Source organism: Leptosomus discolor, chromosome 2, assembly GCF_034619465.1.
Source record: "Leptosomus discolor isolate bLepDis1 chromosome 2, bLepDis1.hap2, whole genome shotgun sequence".
NCBI lineage: Eukaryota > Metazoa > Chordata > Aves > Leptosomiformes > Leptosomidae > Leptosomus > Leptosomus discolor.
Window position 1 is genome coordinate 33,005,473 of NC_141392.1, and position 24,316 is coordinate 33,029,788.

Sequence of the window (24,316 nt, forward strand, 5' to 3'; positions counted from 1 at the left end):
TTTTAAGTCGTCTTTGTCTTTCTTAGTGTCACACAAGTAACACAGAAAGATGGGAGATAGATACTCAGGAATCCTGGCTCCTCAGTAGCAGAGAAAGGGCTAGAAAGTGAGAAAAGGACCCTCACTGTCAACAAGAAGCAGGATTAAGATTTCCATCCTCTGTCCAGATGTTAAAGGGCAAACATCTGACACTTTATACATCAAGAACTGCTCAGCTTACAGGCTAAATAATATAACTATGCAATTATTTAAGTGTATAGTCTACAAGCAATCCTTCAAACCAGAGGCTGTGTGAACAGCCTTGCATTTTATTTTGCCCTAGCCTTTGAAAAGAACCTCTTGCATGTTATGGCATATTAACATGTTAAAAGCACATATATTCCACTTTTACTTACTTTAGGACAAACTCAATGTAATACATTTACTTAAAAATTATTCAAATAGGTAGGATTGTTTATTGCACACAGTCTTCTTAGGCTGCCAAAGCTATCAAACCCAAAAACTCCTCCAAAAGAGGTGGCTGGTAAGGAGAAAGGACTAGAACGCACATCCCCCTGTCAGCCATCAGGAAACCCAAATGGGAGACAGAAATTTGGATCCCATCTTCGAGTTTACTACTGCACACAGAGGTTCACACTGAGCATGGTAAAATCTCTATACATCAACGAGAAGACCACAGTTCACAACAAAAAACACGTGCACTTTTCAATACCCAAACTAAAGGCAGCCTCAGAAATACCAACAACCAGCAGAGGACCGTTACCTACTCATTTTGCTTTTTAAAGTTCCTCCTACAGCCTCCTATGGTTTTAAAAGGTACAAACTGAAAACAAACAAACAAACCCCCAACCCATCCACCCCACCCCCCAAAAAAAACCACCCAAACAAACAATCCACCCTACTAAAATGTTTCTGGCCCTCACCAAAAAGGTTATTTAAGTGAAGTTTTCAGGATTATTAGTTTTGATGCTGTCCAAGCCTGAACTCAGAACAAATGGAGGTACATTACAAACAATAAAAAGCGCTTATCCAGAGCCCTGCGAAGTAAGTTGTTTAAACTTGAAATAACTTCTGAAGTATTTGAGAACAAATTGGGGGGTGGGGAGAGGAAATAATTGGTGTTTAACATTGGTAATAAAGTGAACGCCAAGACAAAGACAGAAGCAGCATTACTGCACTGAAGAATTATCTGCAATACTGTAAAAACAAATACAAATAAAAACCTCTGTCTTATCTAACAGAGAGATTTGACAGTACATACTAGACCATACCTCGAACTACCTTAACTAGTTTTTTCCTCTTTATGAATGAACTTTGACTAAAGATTCCTCAATAAACTGTTCCATTAGTAAACCCACATTTTCAGTAGACCTTTAACACTTTCTGTTAACTATTCTTTCAATTAAAATGCAAAGACAGCACACTGCAAAGAACAGCACCAAAATAACTACACTTAGGAATAAAGGAATATTAACATTACCCTTCAAAAGAAAGTTGCAGGGCAGGGAAAATAAACAGCTCTCGGAAAACACTGCTAGAGACACGTTAAGACAGAACTACCTCCATATGTGGTGTTTACTGGATTATAAGAAGTAACACCTGCAGCTGAAAGCTTGCTAGGCAGTTGCCGTCCTCATGGATGTTATTTTTTCAGCGTACGTATGTGGTTGCTTTGTTCTGTTTTGTTTTAAACCATGGAGCTCCGTGTCTGCATGGGTGTTTTTATGGGTGCCTGGTTAATAAAGGTTCCTGAAAACCTGACTGCAGTAAGCATGCAGTCAGCGTTCCAGGGGAGGGAAAACTGCTCAGTGTAAGATGTGGCAAGTTAAACACAAACCTAAGAGGATCTTTATAGTAGACTACATCATACAACTCTTACTTTAATTGAAGTTTATAAATATAGTCCTTATCCACAATGGTTTATTTTCTTGTCTTTAGTCTATGAAAAAAAAAAGAGTAATTCATGTTATAAGTAAAAGAGGAACTGATGTTGAGGTAGTAATTGCTGAGTGTGTAGAAGAAGTGTGATTTAAATAGTTACAGGGTGAAAACACGTGGAGGAAGCATGGCAGTTCCTTGTACTAGGCCTGCTCTCTCTTGTGATAGTATTTAGGATACATGCACCTTCCACACCTTCTGAGTAACAAGGCTGAGTAACATAATCCAAGATAGACTTGCAGTTGCTTTTTAATACTGAAATCTCTTGAACAAGATCTAGTTAGCATCTCTAGAAACTGTAAAACTAACCTTCTTTTTTTTCCTCATATACAGACATCTGTTAGAGTAGTCCTTGCCACCTTGTCTCAGCTCCAGTAGCTCTCTCCTTAGTGAATTTCCTGACTCAGTTGAAGGGTTGTGACAGTTGTCATCATCTCATGCACAATTCCCAAGGTCAGACCACTGGTGGCATTCAGGTACCAACTTTGATTTTCAAAAGCACTGCCATGAGTTAGGAAACCAAATGTCTTTGAAATGTAGCCCCATAATAACCCTGGTCCCCAGTTTGCCCCTTGTGAAGAGCTTATCAGAGAGAAAGGTCTGTGAAATGTATTGTTTCTCTTGACAGGCCTTGACTGAAAATGGGCTAGAGCACATTGACCTTGGAATGTAGAGCTAATTATTGAGGTCAAGAAATGAGAACCTGACTAAAAGAAAAACCAGTGTCACTCCCAGTACCAGTCTCAGGCAAATTAAAGCATTTATAGCAGGAAATGTAGGTAGGGTGGCATCAGACATACATTTCCAATCACCCCTTTCCACCAAGAAGCAGAGACCTACAAACCTTTGTGATCTATCCTCAAAAGAACTATCTATGAGGTTAGAGACCCTGTTGATATAGTCCAGTAGAAACACCAGAGCTCTTCCACAAATACACTGACTAGCATCACCTGCCAGAGAAAATACTGCTCAGAGGTGGGCGCAGGGAAAAATGACAAGGTCAAAGACTGGTAAAACTTCTTAGTTTTATTAAAAATTGGCAGTTGCACCCCTCCCTTGCTAAGCTGGGCAAATTTCGTTTGTTTGGCCGTGTGGGTGTTTTTTTTTCTATTTTCCTGTGCCATAGGGTATATTTGGGTTAGTGAGTTCTGAAAGCAAAAACAAGCAGCAACCACAAAGCAATTATCAAGAGAGCAGGCTGAGCAAACAGCCATGTGTTCCTTCCTCAGAATGACATACCAGGCTTTGGCGATCCTGTTAGCTTGCATGAGATACAGGAAATGCCTGCCAGAAGCTGATCTCCTTTGGATGTCTTAAATGGCCGTGAGGATGCAGTCTCTGCCAGCCTGCTGCCCCTGCAGGGCTGTGTTTTCTTTGTGATAAGCAATACTAAGGCACAGGGCCTTCAGGCTCATTAGCTCAGATACAGGTATAATTAAGCAGAATGAAAGAGAAGCTTTAACTCCAGATCTGTTTTTAGACTGAAGAGATCTGAATAAGAATTCTTAAGGATAAGGCACCTTATTAGATCTACAAACAGAATTTTAAAAGTTTTTAAGTGCACTTGCACTCAGAAACATCAGTCTGCAACAGGAACAGCCTACAAGAAGATCTGACATTGACTTTCAAGTCCTGCTTCAAGTTTAAGACTTAGAAGCTTGATACATAAGTCAGACAAAAATATAAGGATTGATCAGGTAAACTGACCCTGTCAAACAATAATAATGCTTATTTCAGTTCCAGCAAGCATAAGGCTTCTCTTCTATTACTAAGGCATGGAACCAAGGATTGAGTGTGTTGCTGGAGGTTAAAAAAAAAAAAAAAGAAACACCTAAACAAAATCATTTCAACCAGTAGTTCAAGTAACCAACCCACAGATCCTTTCCCTTCTGCAAGATTCTTAATTCAAATACAGGTCAAATACAGCAGTCCATGACACTCTAGCAACTGCTTTGGAGACCTAAATGAAGGGAAACAATGGTCCTACAGCAAATTCTTGTGGAGAAATCTAGCAAAGGTCAAAACCAGGTGATAAAGAAGTTGAACTGGGATTGCTTCATGTTTGAAATACTGTGGGAAGAGACGTTTCGTGCATGTGATCTTACACCGCTGTCATTGAGTTGTACTTGCTTTCCACACAGTGTTTCCATAGTGGTCTGCATTCTTCCCTTCCTTAACACTGAAAGATTATAAGGGAGTGGATTAGGTTTCCAAGTGAGTTGATTTCTTTCCTTGAATCCACGGTATTGCTTGTGTAGGTGAACATGGCAGTAGAAAGATCACTGGCTGATGAAGAAGAAAGCGTAAAGTTTGTCTTGGGAAGACTCTGAAATATCTGAAGATACTGAACCACAACACAGGCTGAATGGCAGGTGACTAGTTGAGTTCCTCACTTACAGTCAGTGACATGACTGTCCTCTGTTCATAGTGAATTCTCATTATAAGCTGTGGCAGCAGGGAAAGGTTTAAGGTGCGACCTTCCCAAGGTAGACTGATTACTCCTAGAAGCACACGCTACTATGGCATGTTCTATGCTATAATTTAGTAAAATATTTAGTAAAATATTACCATAACACAAGTAGAAAACATGTTAGTTTGTTAGTGCCCACTACAGAATTGAAACTTAGTACCCACCCTGACCCCTACCCAGAAGCCTTAGGACACCTTTCTGGATGATACTGTTTTGTCTCGGTGAAATGCTAAAATTCCTGTTTCATTTTGAGTAACAATTTTCAGTTGTCTGTCTTCTCGCTGGCAGATCATCTTCATTTTCCAGTCCTAGAAACTGCCTGAATTGCTTTGATCCACTCTGTACGCTCTGCAGATGAGGCTGCTTGCAAGTAATAGTGGATTTCACTTGCTGTGATGATTTCAAAGAGGATGTTGTCAACATCATACTTCTTGGCTACAGGGAATAAATAAGAAAGTCAGGTATGAGAGAATAAAGTCTTGTATTTACAACGTTTCTTTCTTTACACACTGCAAGGGGATTTCCTTCCTTTCCACAGCTGTGCCTGCTTGCAAGATTTGGTCTGTGAGACAGGTCTCTGTCTTGGAGAAACAACCCATGAATGCTGCACATTTCACCTTCAGGAGTCTCTGGTTACTTGATCTCAAATCATGGAAGGATCTGCAATCTTGCAGACAGGTCATATTCCCCAAACTCTCCCGTGCCTTGCTAGCCACAAAACCAAGATGTTTAAGTTCATGTCACATCCAGAATCTCTGGTTGTTTTCACATCTGCCAGCACAGCCTACACAAGTGCTGAGATGCCAACAGACTTTCTTGCTGGGTATGATAGCCTGCCTCTCCTGTGGAGAGGAGAATGCATAGAATGAGTGTTTCTTGTTCCTTGCAGCAACGCTTAACCATTGCTGTTCACACAACTTCTAGTTTTGGGAGGAAACAGAATGTGAACAATAATGATTTGTCGGCAGAACCATTTCTAATGTAAAGCTTCCATCCCAAATTCATCAACTAAAAAGAACAAACTCAGCTTACTTTGTCTAAAGGCCAGTTATCCTAACATGGGGATGGCATCACCCTTTTGACAAGTCTTTTCTAAACAACTGACAAAACACAAGATTTCCTGTTGCTACCTTTACCACAGTATCCTTCTCCGGTAATTAAGACAGCAGTAGAGACTAGTTACTAGAAGAATTACTGAACCATTGCACATAGATTGCTTTTGAGTAAAAACCACTTGTGATTTCAGGCAGATTGAAGGAATGTACCAAAAACTTATTACACAGCTCATTCAACATGGTTCCTTACAGTCTGGCATATCTTCCACTGCTGTCACCACGCAGCCTCTCAAGCTAATTGCTCCTAGTGGTTCTTCTCCCTGGTGAGGACATGAAATCAAAATGAAACACAACACTTCTGAAACTGCTCACATGTTAATAACTGGCTACAACTCCAGAATGGAAACAAAAACATTTGCTGACTTAGTATGTCACCCGGGAAACCAGGGGATCCTCAGTCTGTGTGTGACAGGGAGGGTTGGGGGTGTGGTAGGGTGAAAACCTGTAAAGAAATAGGAAATCTCTTTTGGGATTTGGAAATCAGATCTACAGAGTGTATAGCATGTCCTGAACTAAGGTACAAGAAGAATATAAGCCTTGTGCCAACTATAACTTTTCTTTTGATGTCATGGTGAATAGAAAAAGAGGTTAGTTAGAAAAAGAGTAGATCTTGGAAGTATTCTTACCAAGCAGCAATAGCAGCTATACCCTTATTTACAATTTGGCATGTTGTGCACTTCAAGACTGCGACAGTCAAAGAAGGGGTGAAGATGCATTTTTGTTGGCATAAGTTTCAAAGAAGCAGTCCCTGTAAGCTAACACACCTCAGCCCTTTGGAAGGGGATGTGGCAATATGGGATGGATGGAGGGGAAAGGCAAGCTGGGACCAGGGAGATCAGAAACTCCTCAGTGTTGATTCTCCAGTGTGTCTAGGCTGCCTCTGCCAAGGATGACAGTCACAGCATAAAGCACCTGTAACCCACAACAGTACTGCTCCTGCAGCAATGCAGGACAAAATAAAACCTGTGGGCTGAATCTAAATGAATGGTAGCTTTTGGGGAGCAAGTCTTGCGATGCTCCTTCCTTTCTTAGGGTAGGGTTTGGCCCTAAGAATTACACAAGAAATGGAACATCACGTCTCACCCTTACACAGCAAATACCTCAATTCTAAACTGCAAAATGACCATATTGCGTTCATTTGCACTTAATACCTAGTTCATTTTAATCAAGTGAGAGCACACATTAATTCTAATTAATCACACATAAGAGGTGAGAGCACAGTTCGGTGTTACCCCTTCCCAGGTCTGAGTGGCACTTGCCACCCTGACTTGGCAACTCCAGAAACCATCCTTCACTCTGCTTTTCCAGAGGATGGCTAGGCTGTGTGAGCACAAACAGCCCTGCTGTCCTGCTTGGTCTTCCCTATCACACATTCCCATGCAAATACTTCATTCAGATATTTCTACAAGGCACTAGCTTTAAAACAAACAGGGAAATACACCAAATGTCTCTTACTCCAGCAGGATCATAGTAGTGAAGATATGCAGGGTCATCTCTTAAAACAAACTTTCTCACTTTCCAGTTCTTCCTCCGATGTCCCTAGGAAAATTCAAGAAGAATATCATGAACTGCTTTGCCTGCAAGCACTTACAGTCAGCTTACCCACACATGAAAGAAGAGGCAAATACAAAAGGGGAGAAGGTGAATATTTTTGACAGAAGATGGAGTAGTACTTGTACCTGGCCTTTCTGCATCCCATTGTTTTGCACAACAACTGTGCTATCACACCTGTTTCTCTTTTTATTTTTTGTACAAAGCAGAAGAGCTTCGACATAGGAGATTCATCCAATCACAGAATGGTTTGGGTTGGAAGTGACCTTGAAGATCACCTAGTTCCAACCCCCTGGCATGGCCAGGGACACCTTCCACTAGAGCAGGTTGCTCAAAGCCCCATCCAGCCTGGCCTTGAACACTGCTAGGGAGGGGGGCAGCCACAGCTTCTCTGGGCAACCTGTGCCAGTGTCTCACCACCCTTGTAGTGTAGAACTTCTTCTCAATATCTAATCTAAATCTCCCCTCTTTCAGTTTGCAACCACTACCCCTCGTCCTATCACTACCCTCTCTGATAAAGAGTCCCTCCCCATCTTTCCTGTAGGCTCCCTTTAAGTACTGGAAGGCTGCTATAAGGTCTCCCTGGATTCCCCTAAACATGTCTCATAGTCTGGTACTTACGACATTCACATGAGGTCTGTGAGAACTGGATTTAAATGCTTTGACAGAAAACACAGCTGCAAAATGTCTTGCAGGAAGGCACCTTGAACTATTGGCAAGAATGAGCTGAAGGGCCTTCTCTCCTTGCAAAGACAACAGCAACCAACAACAAAGAAAGGCTTATCTGGCTTAAGCACCCTGGAGAAGATTCATGGCTGAGAAGCTCAGGCAGAAATAACACCACCTTCCAATATGGACATAGATGCCTCTAGACTGAAACGCTGGGTGGGGAAAAATCTAGATGTGCTGAAAGCGTTCTCAGCAGAATCTGTGACACTTCCAAGCAATGATCCACAACTCACTGAGGGTGAACAAATCCAGACTAATGCTGGTGGAAGACTGTCATGAATCACTTCCTCTCAGCATTTCAAAATATTAGTTTCTCAATTAGCTACACTGTTTGCCAGGAAGCTCTTACTAACTAGGCAGACATGAATGTGACAGTTAGCAGAAAGACGTGTATCTAATTTCTTCCATTGCTTTTGAGTAATCTGATTGAGTAAGAGAAATAACAAGTGAGCACCACCAAAAAGTTCTTAGGCTTCCAAAGAATATTTTCACAGCGGAGCTTCAGACTTGATATTAGGAAGCATTTCTTTACCGAGAGGGTGGTCAAACACTGGAGCAGGCTTCCTAGAGAGGTGGTCAGTGCCCCTCAGTGTTTAAGAGGCATCTGGACAACACCCTTAATAACATGCTTTAACCTTTTGTCAGTCCTGAACTGGTCAGGCAGTTGGACTAGATAATTGTTATAGGTCCCTTCCAAGAGAACTATTCTATTCATTGAAAAATCTCAGTCATGCCTTCAGTTCACTAGCATCTGGTTGCAATGGCCTCAGAAAGTAAGGATCCTACCATTACATTCATCATATTGCTTAAAGTTTTGCTGGAAAGGAAGGTATACAGTTATCCTCCGTCTTACAGAAGGGACAAGATCAAACGTCAGTGACTGAAAGGACTCCTTTGCTCAAGTATGCTGAAAAAGCCTGTGAAAACTGGCAACTGGATCCAGTTGTGCGTCCAGAGGGACACTGGATTGGCAGCCTTTTTACCCAAGTTCAGATCTGCATTGTACCAATGTCTTGTCACATCTCCTGCTTTAGCACTCTTTACTAATTAAATCTATAAACTGTCTTATTTCATAGTAAGAACAATAAACATTGTAACATTGGACAAAAGCCTTGTTGCCATACTACAGCAAGCATTCTTTGTGCAAAGGCAAGAGGGAGAGAGATGAAACCTGTCAAGTGTGGAGATGGCATAGGCTAGTTTCTTCTTTAAAGCTTTTAGGTGTAAAAAAAGTAATCTTGTATGTATTCAACTTCATCCCAGTGACAGGACATAACACGTGCCATACTGACCTGTTTCAGCAAACAGCCTTGTTTGACTATTATGCCTCTGAATTCTTCTTTCAGGACCACATCATCATCACTAGAATATCCCTCGCAGAAAAACCCACTGTCTGGCTGCATGACCACAAGAGAAAATTCAGAAGTTACACAGCTGCTGCATGTTCACGTACACGTACAAATCTGGCTTCTCTTTGGCTTCCCTCCACCCTGTTTTTTGCCACCCAAAAAATCAACCCTTTTACTGGAAATATCTGTCAGTGAAGTTGAGAAGCTCTTCAAGCCACCATGGAATGTTTCAGTGTGAGGCAGGACTACACCAATGGGTCTCAGGGCATCTGAAGAGAGCTGGAGCGCCCATGTTTACGTCAGTGCCTCCATTCTCCATGACTCTTGGTGTCACGTTTCCTCCATGATGGACAGGATCAATCACGTGGTGTCACAGGTTTTTAAATGCACAGACACAGTTCATATGAAGCAATGCCAGCACAGCCAATACACTCCAGGCTGGTCATCCCTGCACCCAACACACCCTTCTTCCTCCATCCATCACAACCTTTAGAATTTGGGAAGAAGAAATATTCCATCTAGGCTGTCTTCTCCAACAACAAGAACTGCCCCTAGTTTTTGAAATTTGCAATTTTCTATAGCTGTGATATGTGCACTGAGCGCAGGCTGTCTCAGCATCCGTGCATTACATCCATATCACACCAGAGAAATTGTGATGCTATTTTCCAAAATCTTACACTGTTCAAATGATGTCAATGTAGATAACCATTCATATGGCTTAAACACCTGTGCTGCCTGCTTGTATGGTAGCGAGTCAGACATTGACCTGCTGTGGCTTCCTCACAACCCACTGCTATTGAATCAAACTAGAAACAAGCTGAAAGCAAGCAGAGTGCACACGGGCTGCTAGGAGAAGCATCCCAGGTAGCCAGGAACTGTGATGGCCATAAGGCTGCCTTCACCAGCAGTGTCTCTTCTTCCATCGCTGCATAGGTAAAGTCTCCCTACAAGGAACACATTCTAGGAAAACAGATGAAGTAATGGGAGATTCATTTTGCTGAAGTTGAGTGAGTCTATGTGATAAATATAAATAGAATTGTTGCATTTAAGCATTTTACTTGATAGAAGGCATACTTTTTTGTTAGCGTAAGTTCATAAGCCAAACATCTTTAAAATAGTATTTGACTGTGATTGTGATGTTGCAAGTTCTTCAAATCAATCTACAGAATATGAAGCAACAAATTGAAAAGGTTGGGTAATCTACCCAGGACAGGTGTTAATGGCAGATATCACAAATTTTTGCTTCTCCACTCACAGGCAAGCTGAGTGTGTGCACATACGAGTCAGATTTGATGGCTCTGCCCAAAAATGGGTTTGTAGCTTGTGTCACTTTGAGAAGCCCCATGATAACGAATTACTATCAGCCCTTCCACTGAATCATTCCGGTCACTGGTGAAATTACGAGGAACAAAGTCTTAAGTTAGAAAGAACCCAACTTGACCTCAGCACCCAGTTCACGCTTAAAATTCTGAGTGCTAGAAAAAAAAATGTCCTGCTTACAAATATTAAAGTGAACCAGTTCATTCTGAGTATCACATAGAGAAAGATAATTAACATGGGTCTCTCCACTTCTGTACAATCTTTCCTTAAGGACCCCACCAAGGTGGGGCTTAAGAAACCCACCAAGAAGCCTGACAAAAGCAGAGCATCGGCCAGCCTGGGACGAAAAAAAAAAAAAAACAGAATACAACACTCACAAAGTAATAGTAGGCATCGCTGAGATCTAAGAAGAGGGTGTCTGACAGTCCCTCAGCAGCAGCCTTGGACGTATCCCCTGCAGGCTGTAGGTAGCCTTCACTCAAGAGGGAAGAGGCAAGCATGAGACCTTCTTTGCGATTTCGGATGGAGTTGCTAGACACCAGCCAGTCAATCACAGAGGTGCCTGGTTATAAAGGAACAAAATCAGCCACAAACCAAGACAGACATGAAGAAGCCTGAAAATACACAGGCAACAAGCCCATCTATTCATCAATCTCCTGAAAGATAGTGACAAAGCAGAGAGCTAATCTGGAAAGGTGCCTGGGTCATCCAGTGAGGTACAGCCGATCCGACTGATGGCAGGGGCCAGTACAACTCTTGACCACTGTACCTGAGGGAGAAGAGAGCTGGGAGGGGATACAGGGCTCAGCTGGGAAGCCTCAGGGACAGGGACTGGGGAAGTACAAAGGACAGCCAAGCCTGGAGAAAGCAGTCTTCCAGGCTGCTCTGTTACTGACACAGTACTATCAAAACAAGGCGACTTTCAACTCTAGCACCCACGTATTTGACTTGGAACAGGACAGGAATTACAATGTGACACAGTTTGTGGATGAAAAATTCAGAAAGGAGTAATTCTTCTGGAATTAAGTGTTTCATGCAACATTCTACAAAGATCTACTTCAATCTTTCTGGCACTGATGAAATTTCTTTTCTCTCTTGTTTACCATGCCCATAATTGAATGCTTTTTCAAGCTTCATCCTTTGAGCACCTCCTGTGTCAGTCAAGAAAACATCTGCCAGGTTTTCTGGTCAAACTTCTCTGTGTTCTACAGAGCTTAGAGCTGTTTTATCTATCTTTAGCCTCTCGGTCCTGTGCTCCCTTTATTGTATGGAAAAGGCAGACAAGAGCTCCTTACCTGTAAAGCAGTGATTGAACACTCTTTTATCTTTTTCTAGCTTCAACTCCTTTATTCCCTTTTCAGGATCTTTCATTGAGAGGTACAAAGCACTGTGCATAAGAAGAACCACAGAAACTGTTAGCAAATACAAAGTTTTAGCCAGTTCGTACAAGAATATCATTGCCATTCATAGGGTCTTCATGTTTTGCTGGCATATTGCTTTCTGCAGAGCTATAGCATGGCTTAGCTTAATTTGAAAAATTTATGCTGCAAAGCCTGGAGGCCTCACTACATCACTGTCACAGCTGCAGGAGCAGAGAGGGGAGCATGTAAGTGGCTCACCATACCTCTATGTTTTGAGAATGGAACAACTTGTGGTGACTGTAGTGTGAATAGAGGAATACCCACTGCTGAGGCACCTTCACAGGGCCCCACAGCCTTAGTGCCAATAGGAGAGCTCACTGCTTTGCGCTCTGTTCCCCCAAAGGTCCTTGGCTGGCAAAAAGGCTGTCACTGTGATATCTCCAAAGCCTGCATGGTCTCAGATGCTGTAAGTAACCTCAGTGAACCCTGGTGTGACTTCCTTCCTCCCACCCGCTTTTCACTTGCTCAGAACTCTTAATTCCTTGGAGCTCTGAAATGACAAGAAGGATGAATATTAAATGTCACAGGCTAAGTCCTTTGGCCTGCTAGTCAGGGTGATCCTCTGCTGAAGCCTGTGAAGTCAGATTTAGCTGGATATTGGCCCTGTGCAGTTTTACTGTCTTGTAAAGAGTACTGCAGGCTCATTTGTGACTTGGTATTTACTGCTCAGAGGCAAACAATAAGTTGTCCTTAATTTTTGAAGTACTGACAAACAGATGGCTTCCTCTGTGTGCTCTTTATCTTTTCTTCTCCCTTTGCCAGTTCCAAGTTCTCTGGCAGGCACCACTCTCCCCTCACCATCCAAAAACTGGACTAACATCAGCGTTTCTCTGGAGAGCAAACAAAAGGTTTAAAATATTTTTGCAATAAATTATATATATTGTATAAAAATGCCTCTCCTGGAAGAATCACACTTTGACTGGGGTCTCCTTTTACAACTGCAGTGTGCTCAGAAATCTTACCAGCAAAATCCTTTGATAAATAAGCGTATTTGGTAAAAGATTATTTTTAATAAAAATTACCTTCTCAGTTCTGATTGCTATCTCATTTCTGCCACATTGTATGCTCTGAAACTGTTAGTCATGCAGAAAGGACTCTGAGTGAAACCAGAAAGATAGCATGGACAGACATGCTCATAGCTTTTCCAGACCGAGGTTACCTATCTGGCACACCGCCTGCAGATGGAAGTAAACTGGGGAGCAGAGCTATGAGAACAAACCTCAGGTTGATCGTTTCAGGCAGTCTGATAGACTTCCTTGTGGATTTTCTGGCAAACCTTTGGCCTCCATCTATGCAATGAATTGCTTTCTTGATATCCCGTACCCATGCATCTCTCTCCTCCAGGTAGGCAGCTTGAAAAAAGTGGTCCTGTTGCTTGGCTGCAGTGAGCTTGAAGACAAACTGGAATGATAAATGATGGTTTTTTTAACAGTTACTTTGATGCAGCCAGTTGGGTAGAATTAACCTAGTACCACCACAACATACAGGGTGCCTGTGCCTAAGGGACTACAGAAAGTGCCTTAGATGCACAATGGAATTTAAAAAACTCAAGAAAAACATGAGCAGCCAGTTCAGGTAACTGACTCCTTTTGCTATTTCCCTGTGAGCGATCCTGACATTGTCAGTACAGCTAAGGTGAGTGGCACTGATATAGCTTCTGATTTTAACTTCTGCTTAACACAGCTGAAAGGCTGAAGTGTCCAGCCCCTGCAGGCTTACAGTGGGTGTAAATTCGCTTTAATATTTATAGAGATGTGGTCAGCCTGAAGGAGGAAAAAACCCCTGCATCATGTTGCTCAGCTACTGAATCACAAGGGGAGAAAAGGTTACAGTCACATTGGAGAGTAGCTGAACACATTTGCAGCCTAGCAAACCTTTAAGGTCTTAGTAGGGAGATAAGTCCAACCCCTGGTTACACCTTATGGTCACTACCTATCTAAACACACTAGCAACAATGGAAAGATTGTATTTCCCAAAAATGAGAAAAGATCTTTTAAAGGTAGTTCTAAGCAGAAAAAAATAACACCAACCTGAAAAAGACCCCAACAAAGCTCACATTGTTTGATCTCGTTTTCATCCAGTGATCTTTTGGGTGGAAAATCTGGTTCTAATTACTCAGTCAAGAGGGTTTCCACTTCCTCTAAAATACAGTTCCCCATAAGTGGAACTGTAATTTGTTCTCTAGTTGTATTAGAATAAATATAACAGGTTCTGACTCAGCAGGCATCTAAAAATGACAGGCTAATCAGCAAGCAAACAGCATGGCTTTATGAGGGCAAGTAAAGTAGAGACTATTGTCAAAGAGCAGAGAGCGGTGAATCTGCAGCAACAAAATCAAAACACTGAATGAGTCTACTGAAGCCTGCATTTGTAAATGGCACATTTCTGAACATCCCAAATATACATCTTCCAGATTGTTGCCAACCAGAAAAATTCTGACACCCTGAGATTATGCAGAAGTCCTGCTGATGTTCATGCAAGATAGATTTCAAACTTACAAAGCATTGGGTTCTCACAAATCCATTTCAGACAGAAAAGTAACCATTTCTTATCTGACACTGTTCATATTTCCAGCAACACCCATCTTTTCTACTATTCAGTAAAGAGCTACATCCTGAAAATCAAGGTATGGAGCATGTGAAAGGCAAACAGACAGATCTCTCCAAATCCCAATGTCCCAGAGTCATGCTAACACACCAGATTAAAAGAATGAAATATCAAATCATTAAAGCAAGCTTTTACCAAAGGAAAAAAAAATCAGCATTCTCAAAGCAGAAGGGCTGAAAAGCAGTGTACAGTGAAATGCTAAGGAAAAGTTTTCATTTCCAGTACACAGAGGAGACTGGGAAAGCTCTGAACTTTAGCTTTTAGAAAGCTAGGCCACCAAGCTAGATATCCAGACTTCCTCTGAAATTGGTGAAGAAGTTGAGTCTCCAATCCTAGAAGTGACCAAGTCTCCCCCTGATGATGCATATCTGTTTGTGCTTTTGAGAAAATTGAACATTAGACTGAACTAAACACGAACATTTTAGATAGTAAGTTAGGACAAATGAATCTGACTATGATCAACCATACATGATAACGCTATCCACAGGAAAGCCATGGGGAAAACAGTGAAAGCACAAGTATAGCAGAATTAACACCACATTAAAAACAGCAAACAGCAGTGAATAAATTTTGCAATAAAATCCCAAAATATGCAGTTGCAGCCTCTTCTGAACAGTCTGTATCTCAACACTCATTTGTCGACAGAAATCCAAGATAGCTTCCTTTCACCTAAGCACCTGCTTTTTGCAATTGATTTAGTAAACAAAGTGTGTTGGTTACGTGCCCTGAGTTTTCAAGCTAGGCCCTGGTGCAGACAGACAAGCCAATTGAACAAGCAGAAATCTAACCAGATGAAGACAAAAGTCTGCTCATGGCTCAATACTCCCTGCTCCAAAGTGGGGCCAAGTGAGTGAGACTGGACTTAAAACTGACCTAATGAAAATTATCCCACTTTTCACCCTACAGAACCCCTGTCCTAAAAATGTACTTTCATTTCTAGCCATATGAAGTAAATGTGTGTGAACCGCTAAGAAACAGAATAATTACCATAAGAGGAAGAACTGTATGTTTTGGCATGTAACCAATGAGAAGCCAGGATGGAATGCAGAGGCATTAGATTCAGCAGTAAAGCGGTAAAATGCAAAATACAAAAATCAAGATACTACATTTTCAAGTAATATATGTAGAAATTTAGGTTTAATTATATTAGGCAGTAACTACTTGTAAAAACAATCCCAGTGATGGTGTTGCTCATATGAATAAACATGTTGCAGTGTTGACTGTTTGAAAAGTGCAAATTTTAAGAGAAAACACATCTCCAGGGCTATTGGTCTATGGAGTTTCAGAACTATCTCACCAACTCAGCAAGGAAGATCTGCTCCAACACCTGCTGAAGTAATTTGGATTGCTTCCACTGACTTCAGCAAACTGCATCAGATCTTACTTATGACAGTTGTTTTGGGTGCCTCAACCCTCAGGTCTGAGATCCTTTTTTCTCTATTCTCCCCCAGAAAAGGCCCCAGCAACTAAAATGACACATAATGTAAAATTTATTATGTAAACTTGTAATGTAAAATGAAGCATAACCTAAAACTCACTCCAGTCAAAGGAACAGTCCTCAGAGACTTCATCACCCTTCAATACAGATGCAAAGCATATTCTGCAAACCGATATATCCTCAAGCAACCCTTTGGGCAGGTGAGGATCAATCTCTCTCTCTTCAGCAGACATGATACTTCAGAACTCTCTGCCTGTTTTGTAGAATGCACATACACTGGTGAATTAGCTTTTCCTTACTGTTATTTCCAAGCAATCAGTATAGACCAATACTGATGTCAGTGCCTCTGTAGGAGTTCTGTGGGAGTTTAAAAAAAAAACAAACCAAACCAAAAAACCCAACAAACCTATGAAACTGTTTGCAAATGAATGCTTTGTGAGAAAAATTTAATTTCTACCATTATAATGTAGGATCTGTGGTACTCTTGAACACAGTACTCTTCTCCCCACGCATTCATTGTACCTCATGTATAGAGTAAGGAGTGTTGTGCTGAGGCATGTTAATTAGATAATGTAGGAACATGGTTTCAAATCAGCAGAATTAGAACCAAATGTGCGCAGAAATACTTAATTTCTGATCTTTATTTGGTTATTTAATGTTCTTTCCCCATGCTCTAGTCCCTAGACATAACTATGCTTCACCTTTATTATTCGTAGTTTGCAAGAGATGTAAAGCCGAGTGCTGGAACAGAGAGCTCCCAGCCGGTGCCCACGCAATGCACAGACACACAGCCATGCTGGCTGAAGCAGAAGGTCAAATCTGAAGCTGCAGGGGTTAAGCAATAAGGTTTGCCTAGCGATGCCCAAGACTGGCTCAGGCAGGAGCTGGTAACGATAAGGAACAGTAAATGGGCTTGGCCAACAGTCAATCTCAAACCCTTCTGAATCAGTTGGACAATCACCCTTGCCAGCTCAGCAATAAAAAAACCTATGATGGCCATGGGGTGGGACCGCATGATCATGCAATTCTCCTTCCACACATGATAATACAGTTTCTTTTGTGGACAACTGCAAGTACCTAGAAAGAGCTAGGAAGAGCTTGTAGCTCTTGACGATCCTGCTCTGGGTGAGATTTCCAAGGTAGTGGCCCTCTAAAACCTTTTGTTCCCCAGGAGAAGCAGTCATCTACAACTTCTTTGACTCAGCACAGGATTAACAGCAATCGTTGTTCTCTGCCCCATCCTTTTATTGCACTGCCTCAGAGAGCTTTTAAGTTAAGAGCCCCTTTTTCTTAACAGATGTATGGCTAAAAAGACTCCATAAGGATCAACTTTTTTTTTTTCCATATAAATATGGGGTCTGCATAAAGAATAAAAAAAAAAGAAAGGAAGAAGAAAAAAAAAAAAAGAAGAGAGAAGGGAAAAAGGAAAGCCAGCAGGTCCAAATCTGACATCAGGGTCCCTGACTCCACTTACCACAGAACCTAAGGACAGGTATAATTCTCACTTTACTCATATGAGACAATGAATCTTGCTCTCTCATGCACTCTCTCACACTTTCTTTCTATTTTTCTAATGCTCTCAGATATTTCTATCTTTAGTCAAGCATCCTTGCAGTAAACTTCTTTAAAACCATAATAGATAATCTTCCAGATTCTGGGGGACCCCTTTGTCTAAGGAATTCCTGGGTGTATAATGCCTATGTGATGAAACTGAGTTGCTGAAATAATGAATGATTCCCTCTGAGTGTAGATGTGACTCTTAGTTGCTTGCAAAAGCCCTACAAGTAACAATGAAGTGTGCGATTAATACAGAGTGCATGAATGTGAAGTGTGTGGGGTCGAGTAGTTACCAAATCGTAATAAAAAGGTTTGCAATTACAGATTTACTTGGGCATTTGTGTCACAGCATTTATCTTCTTCCTGTCTGAGCAAGCCAGTTGTTGCTCTTTGACAATAAATAAATAAATGCTTCCCACATCTTTATTCTGTGGCAGCCAGATTTATATTTAATACAGCAGTTGTGCCATTCAGCTGCTAAGTGTCCTCACAACAATGTAATTCAGCTCTGCTCTCTGACACTCAGAGATTTAAAACAAAAAATAAAATAAAAATAATCACTTTCAGAATTGCTTCTCTTGAGGTATCCTGAATATTTCCTGAGCAGTCACACCTTTCAAACACTACACAAGTGACCTTGTGACCTTTTAAGGCAACTGATAGGATAAGTGTAAGGAATTTGTAACCACCACCCTTGTGCCCCTTCAGTACTTCCAGGAGCATAAGTACACTATCAATCATTGTGATAACAAAAGTACTTACCATTCTTTTGCCAAAATCTTGGCATGGGCTGTTAATAGAGCTTCCTTTTAGTGGGATCATCCCTTTGGGGCTGTTGTCAGCCTTCCGCTTGTAGAATTCAATTCCATCTTCTAAAAGCACGACCCACATCGGCTTCCAGGTATTAAACATGCTGCCCTGCATCAATAAATCACTGTGTATATTATGTTCAACTCTTCACATAATACCCATTGAAGATATGACCTTTCAGGGAGCATCTGACACTAAAATAACTATAGTTAGTGTCTCAAGGGGAACATACCATGACCCCACCCATCTTACTATGCAGTTAAAAAACATTGTTGTTATTCTTCTGACCACCACTAATTTCCCCTTGTAGTCACCCCAGCTACAAGTTTTTCCAAAATCCCATTACCTGCCCCAGCAGGTGTTTCTTTTCAGTATCAGTTAGTCTCAACCACTGTCTTCAAAATGACACAGTGGCAATATTATGAATAATCCTCAAAACTTCTGGATGTGAACTGGCACACTTGGACTGCCTCATTAACTTAGGCATCCTGTGCTGTATTTAGGACTTGATGCTACAAGACAGTCAGTCGTTAAGGCTTGGCTGTCTGATAAGAAAGCACACATCTCAGAGTATTTCTAGACATGTAAGAACAAACTGTAAGAGTAATTAGTAGTATAAGGTCCTGAGGCTGCAGATGTCCAGCTGCTGTGGTGAGGAACTGAGGTGCTTCATTTCATGCTTTTACTTCCTATTGCTGAAACACAGCTGTTAGATACAAGAAATACAGAGATAAAGACAGAGCCAGATCCTACACATAGTGAAACACAGCAAAATTCCCAGGGACTCAAAGAGGAACGACCTGTTTCTCTGTGTTAAGCACAATTAACCGGTAGAATCACTAAGACTGTTACACTCTACCTAGATGACCTCTCTGGTCCTGCCTGCAACCAGCTTCAAAAGTGGTCACAATCCCAGATACCCAAGTGAATTACTGCTCTGCCAAATGAACATTCAGATATGCTGAATACCAACAGCTCCTCTGAAGAGTCACCAAAGCACAACCAACATTTGTGGGCTCCAAATCAGAGGCTATCCTTCAAAAACATTAGTTTTCCTTACTCTTTCTGTTACCTAAATTTATCTTCCCCCTCCTACAACTCCATCCACAGCATCCCTGTCCTCCTCAGACCATGGCAGCTGAGCAGTGCTAAAGCTGCAGACAGAAGCAAGGCAGCCACCACTGTGCTGTGCAAATGGCTTGTTTTGATCTGTTAAACCTGAGAGCTGGGCAGTGTCAGTTCCATTTGCACTTTATATTTCTGCAGTACTGAATGGGACAGAAACACATTGAGTCTTTTTTAATTCCTCAAATGAAACCTTTGCCTGTCACATCGTTTTTTTGCTGCCTTACCTCCCAAGAGAGTCCATTTGCACTCTGAATCAGACTTTATGTTCAATTACTATGTGGGCAGGGAAGACTATCAGCCTAGATCTTATTAAGAGCAGGACCTGCTTCCAGCCTCTGCAGCCCTCGCTGAAAGCAGAAGGTGCCCAATAAATGAATGCTACCTTCCAAAGGAAAGTCACTGCCCCAGGGGTTCTCTGGAAACCCAGTGTCCTGGTTTGGGCTAAATCAGAACTAACTCTGTTTTAGTGCTTTAACTTTTCAGTTAAGTCTCCTCTAACTACCAGCACTTTCTGAAACAGCAGCATGTTTTTCCAGACAGTGACTGCTCCTAGCAGTGATAAGGCCTGGTGTTTATAGTTCGTACCAAGGAATGGTATGCAGAGAGACCCTTGCTTATACTTGTTCTTATGGCGACCAAGGTCACTGCTAAATCTTGTACTCCGTGTTGGGGTGCCAGGAGTGAAAAGGGTCGCACCTACAGGGAGGAGCGAACTGGACAGGTGACCCAAACCTGACCAACAGAGTATTCCATCCCATAGACGTCATATTCAGTATAAAGCTGAGAGATCACGAGGGTCTCGCCCCTTCTTCGCTCTTCTTCGATGGCCGACATCTGAGGAGGACTGATCCGTGCATCCCTGAATCCAGTGCCTGAGTCCAGCTCCTGCATCCCGTCCCTGTCTGCTGCCGAGTCCAGCCTGGGACTGCCCCAGTGCCAGCCCTGCGGTGTGGTGGTGACGTATTGTCATCAGGGTGGGGGGGGAGTTGGGTTCGGTATTGGGTTTGTATATATTTGTACATACTGTATATATTTCATTTTTTTTTTCCTTATTCTTATTATTATCTTTTCTTTTATTGTTATTGTTCCATTAAAGCTGTTTTAGTTTTCTTTTCCAAACCGTAAAGTCTCTCTCCCTTGTTCTCTCTCCTTTTCCCTTTTGGGAGGGGAGAGGGGTTAGTAGAGAGCGTCTGTCATTCGTTAGTGGCCGGCCCAGCCTCAAACCGTGACACCCAGCTAATAAGGGAACTTCAAAAAGGAGTATGTATCTGGAACCACATATGGGTTGACCGCTGATTTCTTTTTCTTTTGATTCCTTTTTATTTTTTTTAAGCCACCATAAGAAGTTACCGTTTTTTGAGAGCCCAAATTGATCCACTGGTTGATTTTCTGCTAAGAAATCAATTAAGATGATGAGCCAAGACGAGGACTGTTGCAATTTCCATTTGTTTGTGGGTTTACCACAGGCTACAACACTGCTCATAAACAGACAAGTCCAGTGCTTCCTGAAGACCGGACTCTGACATGCTTTGCCAATGCAAGCCACTGCAGACCACTGTTAGACTGGCAGTCTCGGATCCCCACCACCAGAAATCCCAAACGTGGTCACATTGTTCTCATCTAAACCATCTCACAGAAGACAAGCAAACAGGATGCTGATTTGATTTTTCTGGTCTAAAAATCGAATTGTCACACCTACTCCAAATACTGCAGACACACATGGGTGTTCCTTGAATTGCTCTCTGAAATTATTAGCCACTTTAAAAACCACACTTGACTTCCCTTTGGTAGAAAAACTTCTTTTTATAACATCTGCAGCACTACAAGATTAGAAAAATAGCTGTTTCTTATGCTCAGAAGATGACATGAGGTCCCCAAAATACACAAACAGAGGTTTAAGCTGACCTAAATCAACACTGAAGTCTGAACCCACATTTTCTGGAGGTCATGTTGTCCCAGCTAAAGCACTGTTCCCCAGCCTAATATAAATATCAAGAGGAGAAAGTCAGTGACAAATAGCCTTCACTCTCTGCAAAGAGAGCTGTGGCTGCATGGATGACTCTGTTGGAAGCTCAAAACCTTGGTTTCACTTTACAGGCATAAAGGAGAGGAGGAGAGTACATAATTAAGAGGTAACGTTAATCAGGAGCATGATTGTCCTTGCTGGAAGCTCTAGATGTGGCATTCACAGCACCCTCACTGATATATCAAACAGCTGGTACCCATCTGATCTCTATCTTCTGCTTCTTTTGACCTCCAGCCCTTCCTCTAGCACACTGCTGCTCCTCACCACCAGCATGAGCTCACTTCTGTAAGGACAGAGCCACCTACAAGGCTGTTCTAGAAAATGGGCACAATTTCCACTTCCCTGTTGCCATTTCAACTGCACCCAGCAGCAACGTTAGTAGTACCCGCACAGAGAGACCTTTTGGGGACCCAGGACCCACAGCAATGTGAGGGTCTGACACTGGCACATCCCCAGCATACCCAGCCAGGCAGAGTTTGGGATTGTCCCAGTGTTTAAGGTTCCAGCCACTCCCCCTGTCACAGAGGAATATAGACTGTGAGCCACTTGCTCTATATATCAGGCCATTTGAACTAGGTATCTGCAATCTGCACAGCACGAACGTGGTGCTCTCCTTCCTCATGACAGCATCACTGCAGCTTTGCGATTACTTTAGGAACTTCCTTTCAATATCAGTGGAAATAAGACTGAGGAGTGGCCTCAGTCCCAGATTAGAGATCCCTCCAGCCAGCTGTTCTAATGGGTTAAATTCTCATTTTGATGAGCAGAGACATCACGAGAAAGAATTGACACTGTTTAGTTAGGCTGCTTTAATCCAGACTGATCTCACTAACGATTTACATGCAAGTCAAGGCCTTGTCCTATGGGCTCTACCACAAAAGACTCCAGAACAGAGGTCACCGTGGGGCAGCAACTGCCTTCCTAAAGAAGGGAAGTGCCCATGGCCCCACACACAGTCTCTAGGCCAAGGTGGTCTGACCTCTTCAATCTCACTGTTGCTTCCCTAATGTTTAACTCAGCAATTAAGTGCAATCAAGTAGGCTGTGGCCACTTCAAGCTGTTAACTGTTTTGCCAAGCTTCCACCAAGGGCATTAGGCTACTAAATAAAAATAGAAACCTTTTGATCCAAAGGTACATCTGAGATACATCCAAAATGCCTTATGTAGATAGAACTGCTAGCAGGTACCTCTATAATGACTAAGACCACATCGTTTTATTGCTCAAGGAATTATGTTCATTTGCCTTTTCTTTTCAGAAAAAAACATGATCCTCTTTTTTAATTGCTGAAACCGAAGTATGTTTCCCTACACCTCCTCAGCCTGTTCAGAGTTTGCTCCCTCCTCCAGTCCAAGACTGCCCACTCACCTTCTTAACCAAGTAGCCCTCCCTTATGCGCATCGGTTCTCGCTCCATGTCTCAGGCAATCCTGCTCTTGGGTCTACCAGCGCTGGCAGTTAAATTCCTCTAGCAGCAAAGTCCGTGGGCTGACGTTTTTACAGTACAGCTGTGTCACTTTCACAAGTTCCTCTGCCTGCTAATCACATGAAAACAAGCCCATTTCCTCTTACAGAGTGAGAGATAGGGAAACGCAGAAGCACGTGTGTATTTATAGTTTGCCTCTGACAGAACAGGCAACAGCCTGAAAAAACACTCAACTGTATCAAATATGGCCAGCCTCAATGACAGAGTCCTGGGAAATTAAATAAGCATTTTAGTGTCCAATCCCAAAAAATCAGGCCCACTCTGCAAATACATGAACCCTAGCAAAACAACAATCAGAGTAGTGTACTGTGTTGCTGCTTGGTGCATGCCAAAAGGTTCTCAGACACAGGTTTCCAACTCACCACTTTTGTCACTTCATCCTGCCTTTGAACTGACTCCCAGTGGGTGAACATGTGGGGTCTGGCAGCGAGCTGGAGGGCCCTCGCTTAGTTAATGACGATGCGCCCTCTGCTGCTACAAGAAATTTGTTTATCAGACTTGATCAGGTTTTGGAGTTTGATGATGAGGCCTCACAAAGAGGTTAAATGTCAAACAGGCATAAATGGCTTAGACCAGCACATTACATAAAGCACTACAGAATGTTACTTTCTATGCACATCTGTTACTAGCTGCAGAGCTCACTTGGCTATATTCGGTAAAAGATAAGGCAAAACCATAATTTTCCAAAAGTTGATATACACCAGAGTCACAATCCCTCTTCCCCATATAGAAGGAAAGGTGGTGGTATATGGGAGGCAGTAAGGAGGCTGCTGCATTGCCAAGAGCAAAGTATTCTCCTATTACAAGACTCCAAATAACTTTTACAGCTGAGCCCATTCAGATAAGGCTTGAGCCTGGGGTTACTCCATCTCTCACCTCTGCCACTTGTAAAGATCCCCAAACAGGAACTTTTTCCACAGACAAAAATTTCTGCTCTCCATTTGACTCTCTGCTTGTCTTAGCCTTTACTCAGAAGTTTACAGAAGTCTGACAAGGTGTCACAGAGGATCAGAAGAGCCCTCAGAGACTTTCTCTAGCCATTCCTCACTGATGCCTATTTAGTGGTTCTCCCACAGATGAGACTCCGCTCCTTCCTGGCTTATTTGTATTCATGCTTCACTATCCCAACTGCTGAATGTTCTGTCTCACTGAACGTTTTTTTTTCCTTTCCAGACCTTTCCCAACTAGCTGCTGCTTAAATGACCCCTCCAGTCTCATCTTCAGGCAGAGCACCTGTCTGTAGCAGCAATCTCAGGCTATACACTTTGCAGTGCATTCTGCCCAAAGCAGACCTTTTTGTGATGATTTCATGTATTGTTAGGTTGTTTGGGTTCTGTTTCTAGACCCTACAGTCTCAATACATTGTTCCTTTGC

At 42.2% G+C, this 24,316-nt stretch overlaps 1 protein-coding gene across 2 annotated transcripts; it reads right to left on the reverse strand.

Moving 5' to 3' along the window:
• Positions 1 to 2,943: 2,943 nt before the first annotated feature.
• On the reverse strand, positions 2,944 to 22,943 carry PLEK (pleckstrin). Of its 2 annotated transcripts, XM_086460853.1 has the most exons (10): positions 22,826 to 22,943; positions 22,006 to 22,008; positions 18,258 to 18,413; positions 13,113 to 13,294; positions 11,768 to 11,859; positions 10,850 to 11,034; positions 9,096 to 9,200; positions 6,979 to 7,062; positions 5,714 to 5,783; positions 2,944 to 4,843 (listed from the first exon to the last, which is right to left on the reverse strand). In XM_086460853.1, the coding sequence occupies exons 1-10, from the start codon at positions 22,871 to 22,873 to the stop codon at positions 4,704 to 4,706; spliced, it is 1,065 nt and encodes a 354-aa protein (XP_086316979.1). In that variant the 5' UTR covers positions 22,874 to 22,943; the 3' UTR covers positions 2,944 to 4,703. The 2 variants fall into 2 exon arrangements, with proteins under 2 accessions (XP_086316979.1, XP_086316978.1); XM_086460852.1 differs by lacking the exon at positions 22,006 to 22,008.
• Between the last annotated feature and the right edge of the window lie 1,373 nt (positions 22,944 to 24,316).